General features: G+C 50.4%; 1 protein-coding gene across 1 annotated transcript in view; it reads left to right on the top strand.

Moving 5' to 3' along the window:
• Positions 1–16,809, top strand: part of ACBD6 (acyl-CoA binding domain containing 6) — an 81,227-nt gene extending 64,418 nt beyond the window's left edge. Inside the window, exons 7-8 of the mRNA XM_039556150.1 lie at positions 12,177–12,207; positions 16,206–16,809. Of these exons, the coding sequence (XP_039412084.1) occupies positions 12,177–12,207; positions 16,206–16,360 (186 nt within the window). The 3' untranslated portion in view covers positions 16,361–16,809. The remainder of the gene's footprint in view (positions 1–12,176; positions 12,208–16,205) is intronic.
• The last annotated feature ends 391 nt before the right edge of the window (positions 16,810–17,200 follow it).

Here is a 17,200-nt window from a genome sequence, read left to right as displayed (position 1 = left end):
CAATGCTGGGCTTTGCTTCTGCTGTGTGCCGAGGGCTGCGGGGAGGACGGGCGGGTTCAAGGACGCGCTCCCGCTTTAATGTGCGCAGGCATGCTCCCGCTCGCTCCCTGATTGGCAAGGTTAACTCCGAGAGGCTGCAGCTTTTGCAACTGATTTGATTAGACCCACTGCTTTATCCCATTCCCTCCCCCACCGCTTGGCCCACCACCTCCTGATCCTTTTAACACAGCCCTTGGTCCAATAACCAGCCAGTCTGAGGTTTTTTCCTTTTTTCCCTACCCCCTTTTTTCAATTTTCTTGCAGGATTGTGACATTTTGTAAAATAAATTATGCAGTCCTACAGGGAAGATCAGGAGGCAATGTCTTGGTCTCAGGACTGCGTTTTATTGTGACTGGTTGAGAGGCTGGGATGTGCCTCGTCTTGCTCAATCTGCTGGGCTCTGCACCTTTCCCAGCTCTCCGTGCACCTGTGTGAATTCAGGGACAAGAGACTGGAGGCTCACATACCCCAGCTCGGATGCTCGTTGCCCTCCAATTCCTCTTTTCTCTGCAAAACCAGGCCTGGGGAGAATTACAATCTCAGCCCAAAATGATTTGGCATCCCAAGTCCTCTTCCACTGGGGTATGCCACATTCTCTGTCTGCAAAAAGAAACATGGATAGCATGGATAGAGAACTCCCATATCCCATTGGAGCAGAGTAATGGTGTCTTTTAGCAGCAAACGTTACTGGTTGGGATTGCTTTGGGAGGTCAGGTCACCCATAGCTCCCAGGCTGGCTGACAAGTGGGGTGAGCTCCAGGAGGCCATGGGAGGCTGTTTGGGCATTAAAGCCCCCAGCCCTTGGGACAGCAAGGTTGGAGTGGGCACCAGCCCAGCCTTCAAAGGCTCCGTGGCCCTGTTGCCATCTTTAGCCAGTGTGCTTTAGCGTGTTGTGCGCTGCCAGTTTGCAGTCCTGGGCTCTGCTTGTGATACTGCTCTGTTTGTCGTGTTAAATATCCTAGGGGAATGTGGAGCCTTACGTACAAAAGCTCCTCTTGCCAATTCTCCCTAGTTCTCCTATGAATAAGTAAATAAAGCCTAAAAATTACAAGCTTTCCCAAAACCAGAGAGCCCCAGCTCACAAAATGAAACCACTGGAGAGTGAGCAGCACTGCTGAATTGTTGGTAGTCCTGGATTGGGCCAGGGGAAGCTGCATCTCACCTTGTTTTCACTTGCCTGTTTGTTCAGCAGACCTGATCTGAAGTGGTGTGGGCTGTTTGGGCAGCTCAGTGCTGACAGGGACCAAATCCAGTGACCAGGACCGACCCTATGGAGTCACCCTGGTGAAACAGCACAGGATACAGACAATCCCCTACACACAAGGTATTAAATCTTGACATACTGCATTACTTAAGAGGTCTCAGGGAAAATTAAAACCCTTTTGACCGGGTTTTGCAATGCAGGGAAAATTTTAGTGACATTTAAAAGGTTTCTCTTGTGTTCCTCTAATGGGATAAATAAAAAAAGGCTTGTTTTAGGCCAGCAAATGGGGGGACAATCCAATTTCCCTGATTCCATCAAGGCACTCTTAAAGCATTAGCTTGCGCAGTTTTAAAAAAACCCGCAACAGACTGACCCCTCTGCCTGATGGCTTTGAAAAGTGTCCTGATGTGGAGGTATTTATCCTACACCACATGCTTCATCGAGGCACTCCAGCAGTGCCTGGAAATCTACTCCTTTGTTATTAAACTGTTTAGGAGGACAGCATGCACAGGAGGAAACACAAACACCAGTTTATTATTTACTGCAGCCTTCCACGCTGCGGCTGTGCTCAGACTAATGGGTGATGACGTGCTCTTTAAATTTGCTACTTGGAAGGGAAAAAGGGTGGCACTAACTAGGAACATTTCTGATGGGAGGCTGAAACCTAAACCTGCCCTTAACTTTACATTTTTAAGCAGAGTTTTGGCTCAATATAAATGAAGATTCCCCTGTGGAATGTTATATTTACGGTTTGTTTCCATCAGTCAGAAAGATTAATGTATCAACACTTACTCCGGAGGGGGCTCTGGGGATTGATAATGGGAGATGCGGAGCCTTTCACCTTGAGGTCACTGGTTCAGCGCTGCCCCACATCGGCTGCCACACCAGCACCTGCCATCTGCTCCAGTGGGCTGGGCCCAGTTCTAGGCCCAGCTGGTCCCAGCGGGCTCCCCGGGCTGCTTTAGTAGGAAATGGGATGGACCTGCTCAGCCCAGCCCTCGGCTCAGAGCGAGCACCACCAGGGAACTTGACCTTCTGCCACGCTTGTACAACCCATGAATGGAGAACCTGTTATTGCTGCCCTGTGCAGAATAACTCATTCGAAGAGCAGGACACCGCTGAACATAAATCTGTCTGTTAAAAGTTGGCTGCGGTTTTCCCTGGTTGCCTCCAGTTCCTGCTGAATTTCATTAGGGACACCGCTATTATACAGCACAAGGAGGGAGCAAGTGCTGCCTCTTGGCTTTGAAAGAGCCCTTTAAAGGGAAGATCAATTTTGCATCTCACTAAATACCTAATGACAGACCAAACTGCAAGTACTTAGTTCAGCTGTATTTTAATAGCACTGTGGCTCCGTCGAGAAATTCCAGTTACTGATACAGTTGGATGTCCTGAGGCAGTTTTCTCCAGACATTTTTCCTTTTTTTTTCTTTAGTAGTGGCACTTCATTAATAGCTGTTTGGAAACCTGGCTGTCTGTGAATAAGCAGTACCAATAAACCTCTTCCCTCACTATTTATTTCTCCTTTCTTCCATCGGGAAACAGCCCCAGTGATCACAGACTGAGTTTTCAGAGTCTGACGCGTAGTTGTACTTGGTGGTGCATGAGCAAATGAAAGAGCAGCTTCATGCCATTTATAAAATAACAAATGGTAAATCAGCTACTAATAGAATTCACGGAGGCTGCTAAAAGGCTGCTGGATGTCACAAAAACAGCAACCCTTTGTGGTGATGAGGTGGCAGCTTCTTAAGTCAACACATGCAGTTGGCTTCTCCCTGGCAGTGGTCCACTTCGGGGCAGGATCCAGGCTCTGATGCCTTCCCCCTCTGGCAGACGGCTGTGAGTGTGTGAACCTCCTCTCTAATTCCAGATTAGCCACAAAGAGGAGTCATCATCCTTAAGAAACAGGCATGCTTGGGAAGGAAAGGCTGTCTGGAGGCTGCAGGGCACAGCACTATCCTCAGGTGCTTGGAAGTGTCTGAGCAAGGCTCCTGGCACTGGGTGTTTCTAAAGGAAAAGAGAAAAAAAGTGCCTTTCATGCTAGGGCTATTGGCCACTGGAGCTCAGCTTGCCTGCTAGCCCAGGCTTTCTCAAGCTTGGCTTAATAAAATCCAGATCTCATCTAATGAGTTCAGAGGATGCTTCAGAATGTCTCAACATGGAAAGTGCTGATCTTGCACACCAAGCCAAGGAAGGTTTATGGGACCAAAACAGAGTCTCCAAAGTCTTTATCCTCACTAACCTGAAGGAGAAAAAGCTCCCCTGGTCCGTTAGCAGCACCTCTGCTCCTCCTGCAGCACATTGTGACTTGGTTTTTACTGCAGCCGTGCCTATTATCACGATGACACCACAACCTCCCTGACAGTGCTCCAGCTCTGCCGTGGCATTCCCGGGCATTCCAGTTGAGCCTGCCTTTGCCCAGATCGAGGGAATCAAACTCGTGAGTTCAGTTAGCCCACACAGGGGTGATTTCCCTGCTTTCTTTTGGATTTCTTTCTCTCTCATGGTGACTCAGTTGGCTTTAACAACTTGTTTATACAAAGAGGATGCCTGGAAAGGCAGAGTGGCAGCATTTGCCTTGCAGTCAGCAAGGGCTGAGGTGAACCGAGCAGTGGCTCTCAGCTCCCGCTGTGTCCGCTGTCTCCCGTCCAGCCTGCTAAATTTAGCAGCCTAATCAAGCTTCCTTCTCTCTCTTTAATCAGGTGGAGCAAGTGGCATGCTGACTTGCTGGTTGGCGCTGGCTCCGGCGCCCGCAGCCCCTGGGCAGTTCCGGAGGGGGAGCAGCGCCCAGGGGCACCGCTGCCTCCTCATCTCCCTGCTCCCATCCACACGTGCTGTCCTGATACCCAACAGCCGGTCCCACGCGGGCACCATGCCAGCAGTGACTTTACAGGCTTTGTGGCAGAGATTATTTAAAGGAGATTAACCCTTCTAAACCCCTTAGATTTTAATTATTTCTGTATGTATTTATAAAGCCTGCAGTCTGCTGGTTCCAGGGCACAACTGCCCCAGTCCCCATCTTTAACCTGGATTCATGGATGTACAATGCACCCATATTGCAGGACAGGGGCTGGGCTGGACAGGGCTCGTTGGATTTATTTATTTATTGCCATTCTGGAACAATTCACATCTGGGATGAGAATTAAACATTATGGTTTCAAATTGTAAAAAGAGCTAATAATTTGAATCACTTTAAAATACTAATAGGGCATTCATTGAATTGTTTGAGTCAATGAGGCATCTCTGGCTAATTATTTTGGTTAGGGCAGCTCTGTCATTAGTGCCTCCCTACTGCCCATGTTGTGAGCACGGAGCACCCCCTGTCCCTAGAATGGTTTGGGTTGGAAGGGATCTTAAAGACCACACAGATCCAACCCCCTGCTATGGGCAGGGACACCTTCCACTACCCCAAGCTGCTCAGAGCCCCGTCCAACCCAGCCTTGATCCAGGGGCAGCCACAGCTTCTCTGGGCACCCTGTGCCAGGGCCTGCCCACCCTCACAGTAACACCCTCACATACCTGCCTGTCTTGTAAATTAGAGCATAAAAGGTGAGCATTGGAAGCAAAAACACCCCACGGCATTATGGACCCCAGTGATCTGAGAAAAAAAATAGGGTCATTTTGAATTAATTCCTTAAAACCAGATGATATTTATTTATTCTTGTCTCCTGAACAAGGAAATAAATGCAGACAGTGCCAAGGAGTCCATAAATAAATTTTGTTCTTGGAGAATCTCTTTAATATGCACACAGTCCCGCTTCTGTGGTAGTGAACATTTGACCAGTAGCAATTAATTTCTTATCACAGTCTTTCTATGAGGTAAGAAAACATTAGTGTCTCCATTAGGAGGTGGAGAAGAGAAGCTCTCCAAGAGCAAATGATGTGCCCGGCTTCATTTCCCTGCCCCAAGGCTTGCCAAGAGCTGCTGGAGGGAAAGGGCATTGCAGGGATGTTTCTCCTGCAGGATGGCTGGGTGTTCCTCTCCAGGCAGATCCATCCTCCTGATCAAATGATAGACTTGGAAAACGTTCAATATCTGTGTATTTCAGGATAAGTATCACTAAGCTAATGAATTTTCAGCAGCTTACTGTGAAGCATACAGTATTCCCTGTATTGGCAGGTGGGAAAAGAGAGGAGAAAAAACAGCAGAAGTCCCTGGTATAAATCTCTTCTGTGTGGAAAGGGTGAGAAGAGGGTTTCTTACAGAAAACACCGTGTGATCCCATGGTATGTCAGTGATTAGGCAAAGTGTCCCAAAGGTTAATACATCTTTTTTCATTCAAATAGGTAGGATCTACAGCTGAAAGTGCTGGACCCCGGCATCCTGCCCCAGGGAGGGGGGAGCAGGGAAGCAAAGGGTTAAATTTCGGGGCTGTAGAAGCAGATTGTGTTTTCCTTCTATGATGTGGGCTGACAAGACATCAGTATTCTATTCATCTGTTGGGAATTAGGCTGTTAATCCAATCAATGACTCTTGAGCTAGCTGCAGCCTGCCTCCCCACTGGGGAACAATCGGATCAGACGGGAGATTGTTTAAGAGCACAGAGCGGTCCCGGTGTCAGGTGGAATTTCCAAGCGTTCCCTAGTGAATTGGGGATGGGAAAGCTGTCTCAGCCCATTTATCCTGCCCCTTAAATAAGCAGGTATCTGCCTCAGCCATGCTAAAGTGATAAAGCAGTACAGGAGCACTAACTTTTATGCAGGGAGGGGGTGGGGAAGCACCCTGAGAAGAGAGAATTTAGCATCCTGCCCCTTGGAATACCATCCTGTCCATGGCTTGGGATGGCATTTGCATGGTTTGTCAGGGGCTGGCCCAGCCACAGCCCCGTGACACTTGTTACAGCTTTAGGCACTGACTTTGCCAAACACACTTTTGGTCCCTGCAGCTTCCTGGCAGCTTTGCTATTGCACCAGCACCCTTGTTTGATGGCCAGCAAGATGCCTGGTGCTGAAAGTAACAGGCAGTAGCAAATACTATTTGGATAACCCATAAATATGTCCAAGTACACAGCTGGGCACAGACTGCTGGCTGCAGAATGGGATGAAAATGCTCAACAGCAAAGCAGCCCTGAGAATTTCAGTGTTGCTGCACGAGCTGCTGCGTAGGTTCAGAAATCAGTTTGTTCTGCAATTAATGACAGCCATGTCTGCGGTGAGATATTGAGAGCCTGCATCTGTGCCAGCAGCACTACATGCTGATCACAGTAGATGTGACAAATCCCATTGAAATTGCACTTGGAAATTTAGGTGCAGCACCAGTTAGAAACTAGGGCGATGAGGGATTAGCATAAGGCTGGCACACTGAACTCCTCGGGCCGGGGGCGTTTGGGAGCATTAGCAGATGCAGGCTTCGGGAGGGAGCCAGTGGTGGTTCCTGGGCACCCTGTGAGCTTTCTTAGATCTGCTTTTATCAGCAGCTTTGTGAGCGGAGGCTCCTCCAAATTAGTGCTCCTAAATGAACCACGAGTATGAGCTCCAGCAGTGAATACAAGTAGGGAGGTCCCCAGACAGAAAAATCCCCAGCTCAGAGGCTTGGCTTTAAAGGGCTTCAACATCCCTCTTCCCTTGATCATAATTTTGAATCAAACAAAAGCTAATGCAATTTTCTTTGCCTTTCAGTAGCAGATTGTGCTGTAAGGGTTCATGCCATTAGAAATGTAATAATTGCTTCTCTATGCAGATCTAATTTATCTGTGAGGCACTTAGAAGATAGGCCAAATGATAGCCTGGCAGCAGGCTCTGGAGAAGGGCCCAAGAGGTGATGATAAAAATCTGTCTAGCACCTTCCATCCTCGGGGATATCTGCCTGGCACAGTGCAGGAAAGGGTCAGAATGGGAGGAGGTGAGCAGAGGAGGGAGCTGAGAGCTCTTGGAGAGGGACAGCTCAATAAGAGAGGGGTGCCTGCCAAACCTGCACGCATGCAGAGGAGGTGGGAGAGTTAATTGAGGAACCAAGCTTAAGAGGATGCCCAAGCCCTGCCCTTGTCAGCCTGGGTTATTGGCAATCCCTAAATAACAGCTGTTCGTCACCAGTGCATGGTTTTTGGTTTTGCTTCTAGCCGAGGTTGCTCTGTATCCTTTGTCCCGTGGTGTTGGTCCTTGGGGAGTGCCTGAGCTGCCTTGGATCTGGGACCAAGGATGCACATGGTGATGTCTCCTGCTGAATCCTCTGGTGGAGTTTAGAATGGTTCTATCAGCCCCCATTGCCTGGTTTTAGTATTGGTGGGGTAAATTCTGGTGTGTTGAGCTGTAGCCTTACCCTCAGTCTTCTTGGAGAGAAAATTTCAGAGAGAGAATAAGATGATGATGAGGTTAAAGTAAATTGTTGGGAAGTTGAAGTCTAAAGTAGAAACAAATGAGAAATAAAACTCTTTTTAAAAGTGGAGGGAAGTATTTTCTTGCTATTTTTCATTTCCCTGGCTTGAGTGAGTGTGTGTCGTGAGGCTGCAGAGATTTATATTACAGCTCCTAAGCACCGGTGCTTGTTCAGAGTCTGTATTATTCTGCCCCTTTTTATTCACTCACCTTCTAAAGATGTAGTGTAAATATTTATCTTCCTTCTGGCCCATGGTGCTGCCCAGGACCCAGTGCTGTTAAACCCTCTTATCACCTCATCGTTCTTATCTCCTGCGATCCCTGCCAACATTCAGAGTCTGTCAATGGGAACGATCGTGCCCCTTAAAAGGTGCCACAAATGAGCAGAAAGAAGAGGTGATGTGGGGGGAAAAATACCTTCAAATAAAGCGCACATGTGGTGCCCCTGGAAAGGGCAGGGTTCGTGTGGATGTTTGCTGCTGTGCTTTGCACACTCTCGGTGTCTGTGCTTAGGGAGGTGACTGAAGGCCTCGAGGTGAGGTCTCGGTGTGGAGCAGCACTCAAGGAGCTGTGGGGTCCCCTACAGACCCTTGTGCTGGTGTGGAGGGCCCAGCCCCAGCTTCATCACCGATACAGGGTCGGGCTGGACCAAAGCTCACCCAGGTAACCGGCATGGATTTGTTCTTCCTCTTTCTTCACTGGTGCTAAACGAAACACGTGAGATGGAGGAGGAGGCGGTGTCCCTTCGGGCCACCCTCCCGCTGACAGGTTTCTGCACACAGCCTGGAGGGCAAATGAAGCAGCTCTGACCCATCAGTGTTTATACAGCACTGCTTTTAAACCTGCCCCGTGAAACCACAGCCACACACTGGCCAGTCATGGTCTGTTTGCAATGGCAAGGCAGCAGCAATCGTGTCTTACAGAGTGCACAGCATCTCAGCAGGTTTAGCCAAGCCGTTTCCTTGTCTCTGCCCTTCAGTCCAGAACTTGTGTTGGGTTAAGCAAGGAACAGAAATTCCCAGGGAATGAACATGGGATGGCAACACCAATATAATCCCATCACTTATGAGACGGAATTGACGTGCAGCAGCCACAGTGCCACTTAGCAGATAAGACAGTTGGTCCATCTGCGCTCGGTCCATCTTCTCTCATTTCTCTTGCTTAGATTTCTCAGGAGCAGAACAAAATCCTGTTATCCAATAAGTTATCCACTGGTAGTTGGATTTTCATTGAGTGACATCTGTCGCAGGCCATGGATGTAGGAGGTACCAGTGGTTTTGTAGTGTCTTTGTTTTGATGGGTTTGGTAGATGTGGGCATGTGGGTTTGCATCTCCCAGAAAGGCCATGCAGTTCAGCTGCCGCCCTGACACAGCCAGATGTGCCAGGAGGCTGTAGAAGCCACCAGAGATGGCACATGGCATTAGGAGGCAAGAGGAAAGCTTGGAATCAGATCTTTTGCTGGTCAGTAACGTGTCTGGAACTGAGCAGTCTTACATTTGAGTGTGCCATGGCCTTTCTTTTCTTTCTGGTCATTATCTGTCTGCCTGTGTGGGTTCTGCCATTTCCACAAGCTCCTCCTTGTTCCAGATGGAGAATTGCTAAAAGGGCTCTGGGACAAGGGCCAAGCAGTGCCTTGCAAGCCTTTACAGAAGGTGTGCTGCTGCTTTGAGCCTGGCTTTTCCCCTCTTTTGCGTTGAAGTTCACTGAGTCAGAGCAGGTTTCCTCCTTTTCAGCCTGTGACAGTGACATTTTTCCAGCTGATACAGAGGCATGAAAGGGCATTTCTCAGAGGCATCCTGGCTCACTGTTGGCCCAGAGCTGCCCATCTCCTCTTCTGCACTCTCCAACATCAGCTTCCCTACTCAGCAGCTTCTCTTTGGTCCATCTGCTGAAGGGATCCATCTGATCACCGCCAGCATCTCCGTGCTCCTCCCAGCTGCAGAGGATGCGCTGCAGATGCCCTGCTCCTGATTGGTGCCAGTGGGGTGAGGACAGAGGTTTGTACCTGCCTGCTCACTGTTTGGGATCATTCATCCCAACAGAGGCACATCCTGGGAGAAGGACCCTAAAACGCTCAAGGGGCTGCTGCTTTCTGTTGCACATCAGGAAATATCCCTTGCATCAAGGCCAGCTGGAAGTCATCTTCACTCGTCTTCTGCACATGGTGTTTGATTGCAAAACAGACATTTCCAGTGCCTGGCAGGCAATATTTGTCTCACCTAATTCCCACAATGGGAGCTGTAATCCTGACTGTCACAGCCCATCGTTGATTAGTCTCCAGGTGTGACCATTTTGCTCTGAAGGCTCAGCGCTGCCATACCTGGAGCAGCTGGGTGCATCAGGCTGCAATTAGCCACGGTGCTCCAAAAAGCCAAATCAAAGAGGGATTGAGATCAGCAGCTTCCCAAGGGCTTTCAAGGCCGTTAGTGAGTGACCACACTAGAACTTTTTCCATTTACCTGGATTAAAATTGGTCACAGAGGAAATAGAAGCAAACAGCATGGCATCTGAGAAGTGTAACAAATAGCATTTGGCCATTGGGCAGGCTCAAAGCTGGGGGAAAATCCACAGCGTGAATGAAGTGCAAACCATGTTTGCATAACACTGGATTAGTAGCTCTTTTTAAAAACCACACTGGGATTAAAAAGACGCATTTCCTGTGCCGGGACCAGCGCTCTCTCCTTAGCCCAGCAGATGCCAGGAAGTACATCTAAGAGAAATAAAAAACCTTGTTAGCCCCAGCCAGCTGCTGCAGGCCTTTGGAAGAGGAGCAAATGTCTGTAGGATTCCTGGAGCAGTCCTGTGTGTTTTATAGGGAGTTCTGCAGCGAAGTGTTCCTGTGGGAAGGGGTTTCTGCTGCACAGCTCCAGTCCCATTCACCTGTGAGTTTTGTTGGCTGCAGTCTTGGAGGTGGTGATGCAGAGGGGAGCTGGATTCCCATCCCCCAGCCCACATATTTGACATCCTGCCTTCCCAATAACTCATTCGGAGCACTCCCACCTCTCCTTCTCCAGCCCTGCTCTGTGTTTTGCTGAAGTCCGTGCTGGCCCGGTCACTCCTCTGAGCAGGTGTGTGCTTAAGGAGCACTCAGGGGCACTGGCTCACACTGGTTACCTTATTAGTGTGGAATAATCAATGGATGCTGTCTGTGATCCCCTCAGTTCTTTGGTTTGTGGTACCATCTAATGACACCCATTTGCGTTCCGCTCCCATGGCTGGGGCAGCCATAGGCTCCTGAAATGAGGTGTCTTCAAACATTGCTGTGAGAGACATGAGTGGCACGTAGTGGCACATGGAAGGAAGAATCTGACCCTCCCACCCCATTGCTTGGAAAGACATTAAATGGATTTTCAGGCAGCAAATGCCTGTTACATCTGGCTTTTTGTCCCTGTTGCTGCCATGGTTGACATGTTGGTGCAGTGTCCCAGAGCAAAGCATGGCACCTCCCACCCCAAAACACAGGCCATTCCTAATTCCTCAGCTCAACAGGCTTAATATCAAACAGAGTAACAGACTGGGAAAGCAGAAGGCTTCCAGCTATGAGTGGAATTTCTACCTGTTCTCCCCTTGTTTTCCCTTTCCCCTGCTCTAGAATCCACAGCAGACTGTAGAATTTGCACCTTAATCCCAAAGATGATGGTAATTAAAAACTTAAGTCTCCATAGACATGCAAATAAACTGGGGAGGCAGAGAACTGAATTAGAGGCTAATCCTGGTTGGCATAGCGAAAGCAAAGGGACCAGTAATTCTTTCCTTCTGTTTTTCACCTGTTCTGGTGGCAGGACGAGGCTGTGTCGGGGTGAGGTGCTTGGGTTTGCAGTGCTGGATGTGAAGCACCAACTCCGGCAGAGCCCTGGGGAGGGGACACAGGAGTCTGGGAAGGGGACACACATCCCAGAGCATTGCAGCTGATGCAGTGGCTGAAGTGTTACCTGGAACAGGGAGCTGTGTGCCAACACCTACAGATCAAAAATGGCAAAGCCGTTTGCTTTGCCCTTGCGCTGCAGGGGTTTCACAAGGATGAGTTTGGCAACTTGCTCTCATCCCTGAGCACTGTGCCCTTTCCTGACTCAACAGAACTTAACCTGGGCATTGGGGTAGACCTAAATTCTGGAAGCAGGAACCTAAGATTTATTCAGGTGGAAGGAACGGGGATGTTTTCCCCTGTGTGCTCCCTTGTGCTGAAGAGTGCAGTGCACTGAGCTGTGTGAGCGTCCGCTTCTTTACCCTTCTCTCAAGTAGTTGGCCAAAGCTGGGTTTGCACTGAGGCATCTTGCACTAAAGCATCAGGAGTAGTGAGAATCCCAGAGTGGGGCCACAGGACTGAAATCCTTCATTTTTATGGGCTGGAAGTGATAACGGTATGAACTGAATTATACTCACGTCATGACGTGATCCACGCACTCTTACGGGTGGATAGATATTGATTATCCATCAATAGGGAGTGATGGTGGATAATGATTCAAATCCCAGCTGTCAGGTAGCTGGGTGTCCTGGCTGTTTGTCTAGTCAATTAAAACATTGCTGTGATTCAGCTTATTTCTTTAAAACTGGGATTTATTTGTATTACCACAATGTTACCTATACCTCTAAAATCAAGTCTCTCTCTCTTTCAGGATGGGGAAGGCCAGACTGCACTCCATTATGGTAAGCTGCCTCTAAGCTTGGCTGTTCCTTCTTAGCAGCATGGATTTGCAGCTGGAGTAAATGCTCTATACACAGGAAGCAAATTTCAGGAGAAAAATGAGCAAGGAATCTGGATTTGATTAACCAGTGGCTCCCTCCACTAGTAAATCGCAGCATGGTAGGAATAAGAGCCTTGGGAGAGGCAGTGGGGAAGATTGCTGCCCTTCCTTCGTTCTCCTCTGCAAATGTCACCTTAAAGCCTTCCTTTTCCCCCAGTTAATGATGCAGAGTTTCCCTGTACACCTCTGTGTCTTCAGGATGTGGTTGTGCCACCTGCAGACCCAGGAGTGGCTCTGGTTAGGGAATGCCAAATCCCTCAGCCTTCAGGGAGGGTCTGTGCCAGTTTTAACAGGTTACACAGGTCAGGGGAAGGGGACAACAAGGTGGCCTCCACCTTTGTGTGTCCTGGTGACAAACCTGTTCGATCACAGCTGAGAGAGCAGCAGCTTCTCTGCTACCAAAATCAGCAGAGGCAAGTCACAGTTGGTGTCCCTCCTACAATTACAGGCTAATTAGATACGTGATTTAATTGAAAGATTGTTCTATCTCCAAATGAGAAAAGTAGAGACTGAAGTGACGCATGCGGTGCTGATGTGCAGGGAATAGGAAAAAAGTATCAATTTAATCTGGATCATAATTTTTTTCCCAAAATTAAGACATAGCCAGTTATTATTTTGTACTCTCTCTTGATGCCTGTCACTGTAATTAAGAGCATACTTGTCATTCTGAAGTGTTTGTGTCTGTCTCTCTCTTCTTGATCACTCCACAAGGACATTAGCAGGATGGCAAAATTGCTTTGCAGACATCAGTCCAAAGCAAAGCATTTGGATCTGGAGCTAAGCTCCCAGATTCCCGGGCCCCTGAGCTGAGGCTGTAGTCACAATAATGTGTGATTTGTCCCTGTGGGATCTTGCCTGTAGGATAGTCTATTTTTCAAATTCCTGTCACTGTGACTGGAATGGTGAATCTGTTGCTTAGCGCAGCGTTGTCCGCAGATGGACGGCACTTCAAATGCCACATTGCCTCTTTCTCTGCCTAATTCATTCCCCATTCTGGGCTTTCTCTCTCCTGGGAAGATGCTTTCCCAGCTCCAGGGCTGAGGGATGCGCCGTAGATTACAATAGGTTATGCAAAAGCGTAGCACATGTGTAAGTTATCCAAGAGCACCTGCTTCAAGCGAGCCCAGTATGTGAAAGGAAAAGGTGGGTGCATCACCTGAGTTTAAATTCCGTGCAGGTGGATCCCTCTGGCTGGGGACTGAGGCAGGTTGTTTAACACAAGCAAGCATAACTGGTATAATGAACATTGTTTCAGAAATGGTTTCTCTCATCCACCCTTCCAGCTCAGGTGTTTCAATAATGACAGTTTTCCAGGGTTTTCTTCCCAAATGCTAAGTGTTTGCTAAGTGTTAACGCTTTTTCTTCTCCTTGGGTATTATCCCCTCTCTCCTCCCTGTGCATCATCTTAGGGAAGCCTCTCTGGGTCGCTGGCACACAGGTCTGGTGTTCCTGTGGATGCCCGGCTGTTCCTGGTGGCCGTCACTGCCCCCAGGACATCCTCATTCCCTTACCTGCTGGTCTGGCCATAAATCTCCTCGAGCTTGGAAACAGCGTCTCAGATGAGTGACTGTGTTTGATTCAATTGGCTGTTGGCCTGAAACTGGAGCTCACTGTCACCTCCCAGTCCCATTTGGGTCAGCCTTCACAACCGAGCTGTTAATTGCAGCGGAGAGGCAGGAGAGCTCCTGTGGACACCAGCTCTGAGCAGAGCAGTGCCTTCCCAAGGCCTTCCCTTTTGCTGGAGGCTGTTCAGGGAATTCAGGGAAGGGTTAAATCCCATCAGCAAGGCAGCCCCTGCTTTTAGGGTGTCTGCATCCCTTTTTATGAGCCGGCGTGGCCTGACAGCTGTCCTTGGGGTGACAGCTCTCCTGATTACAGCCGGTGTCGCACCGCGTCCTGCCGTGGGTTATAAATCCTGCCTCCTTCCGCTCGGCGCTGACCCCGGCTTTAATCGGGGGTTAAGTGGAGGCCAGCGGCAGCGCGCTCCGGCAGCACCGGCCCCGGCGGGACCCACGGCCGGACCCACGGCCGGACCCACGGCCGGACCCCTGCCCTGGGTGCGCACGGTGTCCCTGCTGAGCAGCCCCTTCCCCTCGGCTCCTCTCCATCCATCCATCCACCCACCCACCCGCTGGGAATACTGAAATCATTGCTGCTGCCTCTCCCAGAGGAAATCAAGGCTTCTCGGAGCAGTGGTGGCCACGTGGCTGCGGAGTGGGCAGGCTCTGTATCCTCCTGGGCGCTCCGGCTTCCCTGCAAAGCACCATCTGTTCGGCTCTGCGCTGTGGCAGGGCAGTGGGAGGGGACGCTGGAGGGAAAATAAATAATAAAAAAAAATTCATCATCTGAACCCTGAGGATTAATGGAGTCGGGAGGCGAACTGCGCTGAATGGAAATTCATCTTCACCCGTGCCAGTGTCAGGGCTGCCGCTCCAGCCCTTGACAAATCGAGGGTCCCAGGCTGTGATAAATCCAGCAGCTGTGCTCGTCCCCAGAGATGTCCCCAGCCTGCTCAAGGACACGGGCTGGGCCCACCAGCAGCAGCACCGGACGAGTAAGCCACCTCTCCCTGCCCGTCCCCAGAAGCTGCCCCCACAGCTTCCTTGGCACCTCTGGAAGTCTGTTTTCTGCAGAGGGATGTGCTCCCCTTCAGCTCAGCCTCGCCCACAGCCCCACCTGCTTCCTCACCAACCTGTTTCCTCCTTTTGGCCCCTTTTTTATCTTTTCAGTATAAACTCCAATCACACACTGAATTTATTTTAATGAGACATTACTGCTTGTCCTTTTGGATTAGCAGAAGACTGCAGAGTAATGCAAAAGACACTCTAATTACTAAAGGAGTCAGTCGGATGCTTTATAAAAACACCCAAAATGTGATTAAAACCAGTTGCTACCGATGCCAGAGGAAGCTGCCAGCTTCATGGACTTGTAAGGCAGGTTTTGGCTTCACTGGGATCTGAGTTGCACAGGCTTAAGGGAAAATCCAGGGTCTGGGACTTCTGCTAATGTCAGCCAAGTCCAGCTCTTCAGTGTTAAAAGACTTTTCCTGATTTTCCTGGTTCTTTTTTTTTAGCATCCTGAGGGTAACACTGTTACATCCTAGGACAGGGAAGAGCCCAGGTCAAACTTTATCTTGGCAGAGAAAATCAGGGATGAGTAGAGGTGTGAGGAATAAAAGGTGTACCATGAACAGCTGTCCCAGGCCGTGGGCACAGTCGCCTGGAGCTGGTGCTCGGGGAAGTGGTGGCCAGCAGCTGTAAACCATCTGAATTTTGTGCAAAGGGAAGGGATGGACAAGAGCCAGGAGCGAGGCAGCACTGATGATGTCCTGCCTGGGATGTGCCGCCTACTCCCTGGGAGATTCAGGAGGCAGGTGAGGGGCAGGGGCTTACCGATCCATTACAGACGGTGACTGCATTATAAATTCTGGGTACAAAAGCAGGCAGGGAATGCTTTCCCTTTGGGGGTCTCTGCAGTGCTGCAGTAGCACTCTGGGGCCCTTGCCAGGGTCGGTCTCCATTCCTGGATGTGAAGGAGCCGTGGCCAAGGTGTGCCCAGGCTCCCCCCGTGTCCCAGGGGATGCCCTGCAGCTCCTTCGGCTCCCTGCACCTCTGACGGGACCGCAGGCTCTGGGTGCTGGGTGCACCAGCAGCACCCCCTCAGGACTTCTGGCTTTGCGTTGCTCTCACTCTGTCCTTTCTCCTTCCTTTGCATTCTTAAATCCAAAGGAATGCATTGCGTGCTGAACGCTGCCCCGGGCAATGCTCTGCTGCCGGGCCAGGTGCTGAGCCGGCGTTTCCTGCCTCCGGCACACGCCAGCTTCAGCCACCGCTCCAAAAACGCCCCTCACCGCCGCCTCGGGCCAGCAGCCCGGACTGACCCTTCCCTTTCTCCCTCCAGCTGCCACCTGCGAGTTTTTGGACATCGTGGAGCTGCTGCTGCAGGCGGGAGCCGACCCCGGGCTGCGGGACCAGGAGGGCTGCCTGCCCGCGGAGGTGACGGACTCCAAAGCCATCACCTGGGCGCTGCAGCAGCACGGCACCGGCGAGCCCTGACCCCGGGGCCACAGAGATGCTCTGCAATAACACCTCCCTTCCCCCTTCCCCGCTGCCCTCCCCAAACACCTCGGGGGTTCGAGGGGACCTTTTAAAGCACCGGGTCTGGCTGGGCTCTCCGGCAAGAGGGCCAAGCGCAGGCCCTGAGCAGGATGGGATCAGAGTTTGGCATGCTCTGACGCTTATCAGTATTTGAGGGGGGAGGGAGGGGGAAGAGGGCCTGGAGGAGGCCCCAGGTATTATTTTAATGTATCAAACGTGAGCACTGTGTTGGCTGTCTCACCAGAGCAGCGCGGGCTGACCGCCGGCTCCTCCGTGGGGATGTGGGGCCAGGTGAGATGCTCATCTCTCCTGTTCAGGTTGAATTTTGGTTGGTTTGTTTGTTTGTTTGTTTGTTTCCCTGGGTCCAAACAAAATCATATAAATAAAAGCACAGTGTTGGGATCGAGCTTCAGTGTGTTTGTTTGTTTGTTTTCACAGGGCTGACTTGGAAGCCGTAAGAATGGGAGGCAGCTCAGTGCAGCCATAGCCCTTGGGAAGGCCTGCTCGAGCTCTTGTCCTGGGGAGAGAGGCCAGCAAAGACAGCAGGGTCACACAGGTGTCTGTCTGTCCCTCTAGTTCTCACACAACATATGTTGCTAGTCAGCCTCTCCAAGTTGACAGGACTCTTTACCACTTTGCTGAATTGAATGCCTTTAAACCCCACCTCCGTTACGGCTCCAGGGCCTCCTGCTGCGCGTCCATCCCTGGAATGGCTCCTGCGGGGCTGAGGTTTGGCAAGAGCTGCGCACAGATGAACCTGCACCCACCCTGTCACCCCTCTGGGCCTGTCTCAGACAC

This window comes from Corvus cornix, chromosome 8 (genome assembly GCF_000738735.6).
Source record: "Corvus cornix cornix isolate S_Up_H32 chromosome 8, ASM73873v5, whole genome shotgun sequence".
NCBI lineage: Eukaryota > Metazoa > Chordata > Aves > Passeriformes > Corvidae > Corvus > Corvus cornix.
This window is presented reverse-complemented; position numbering and strand designations above follow the sequence as displayed.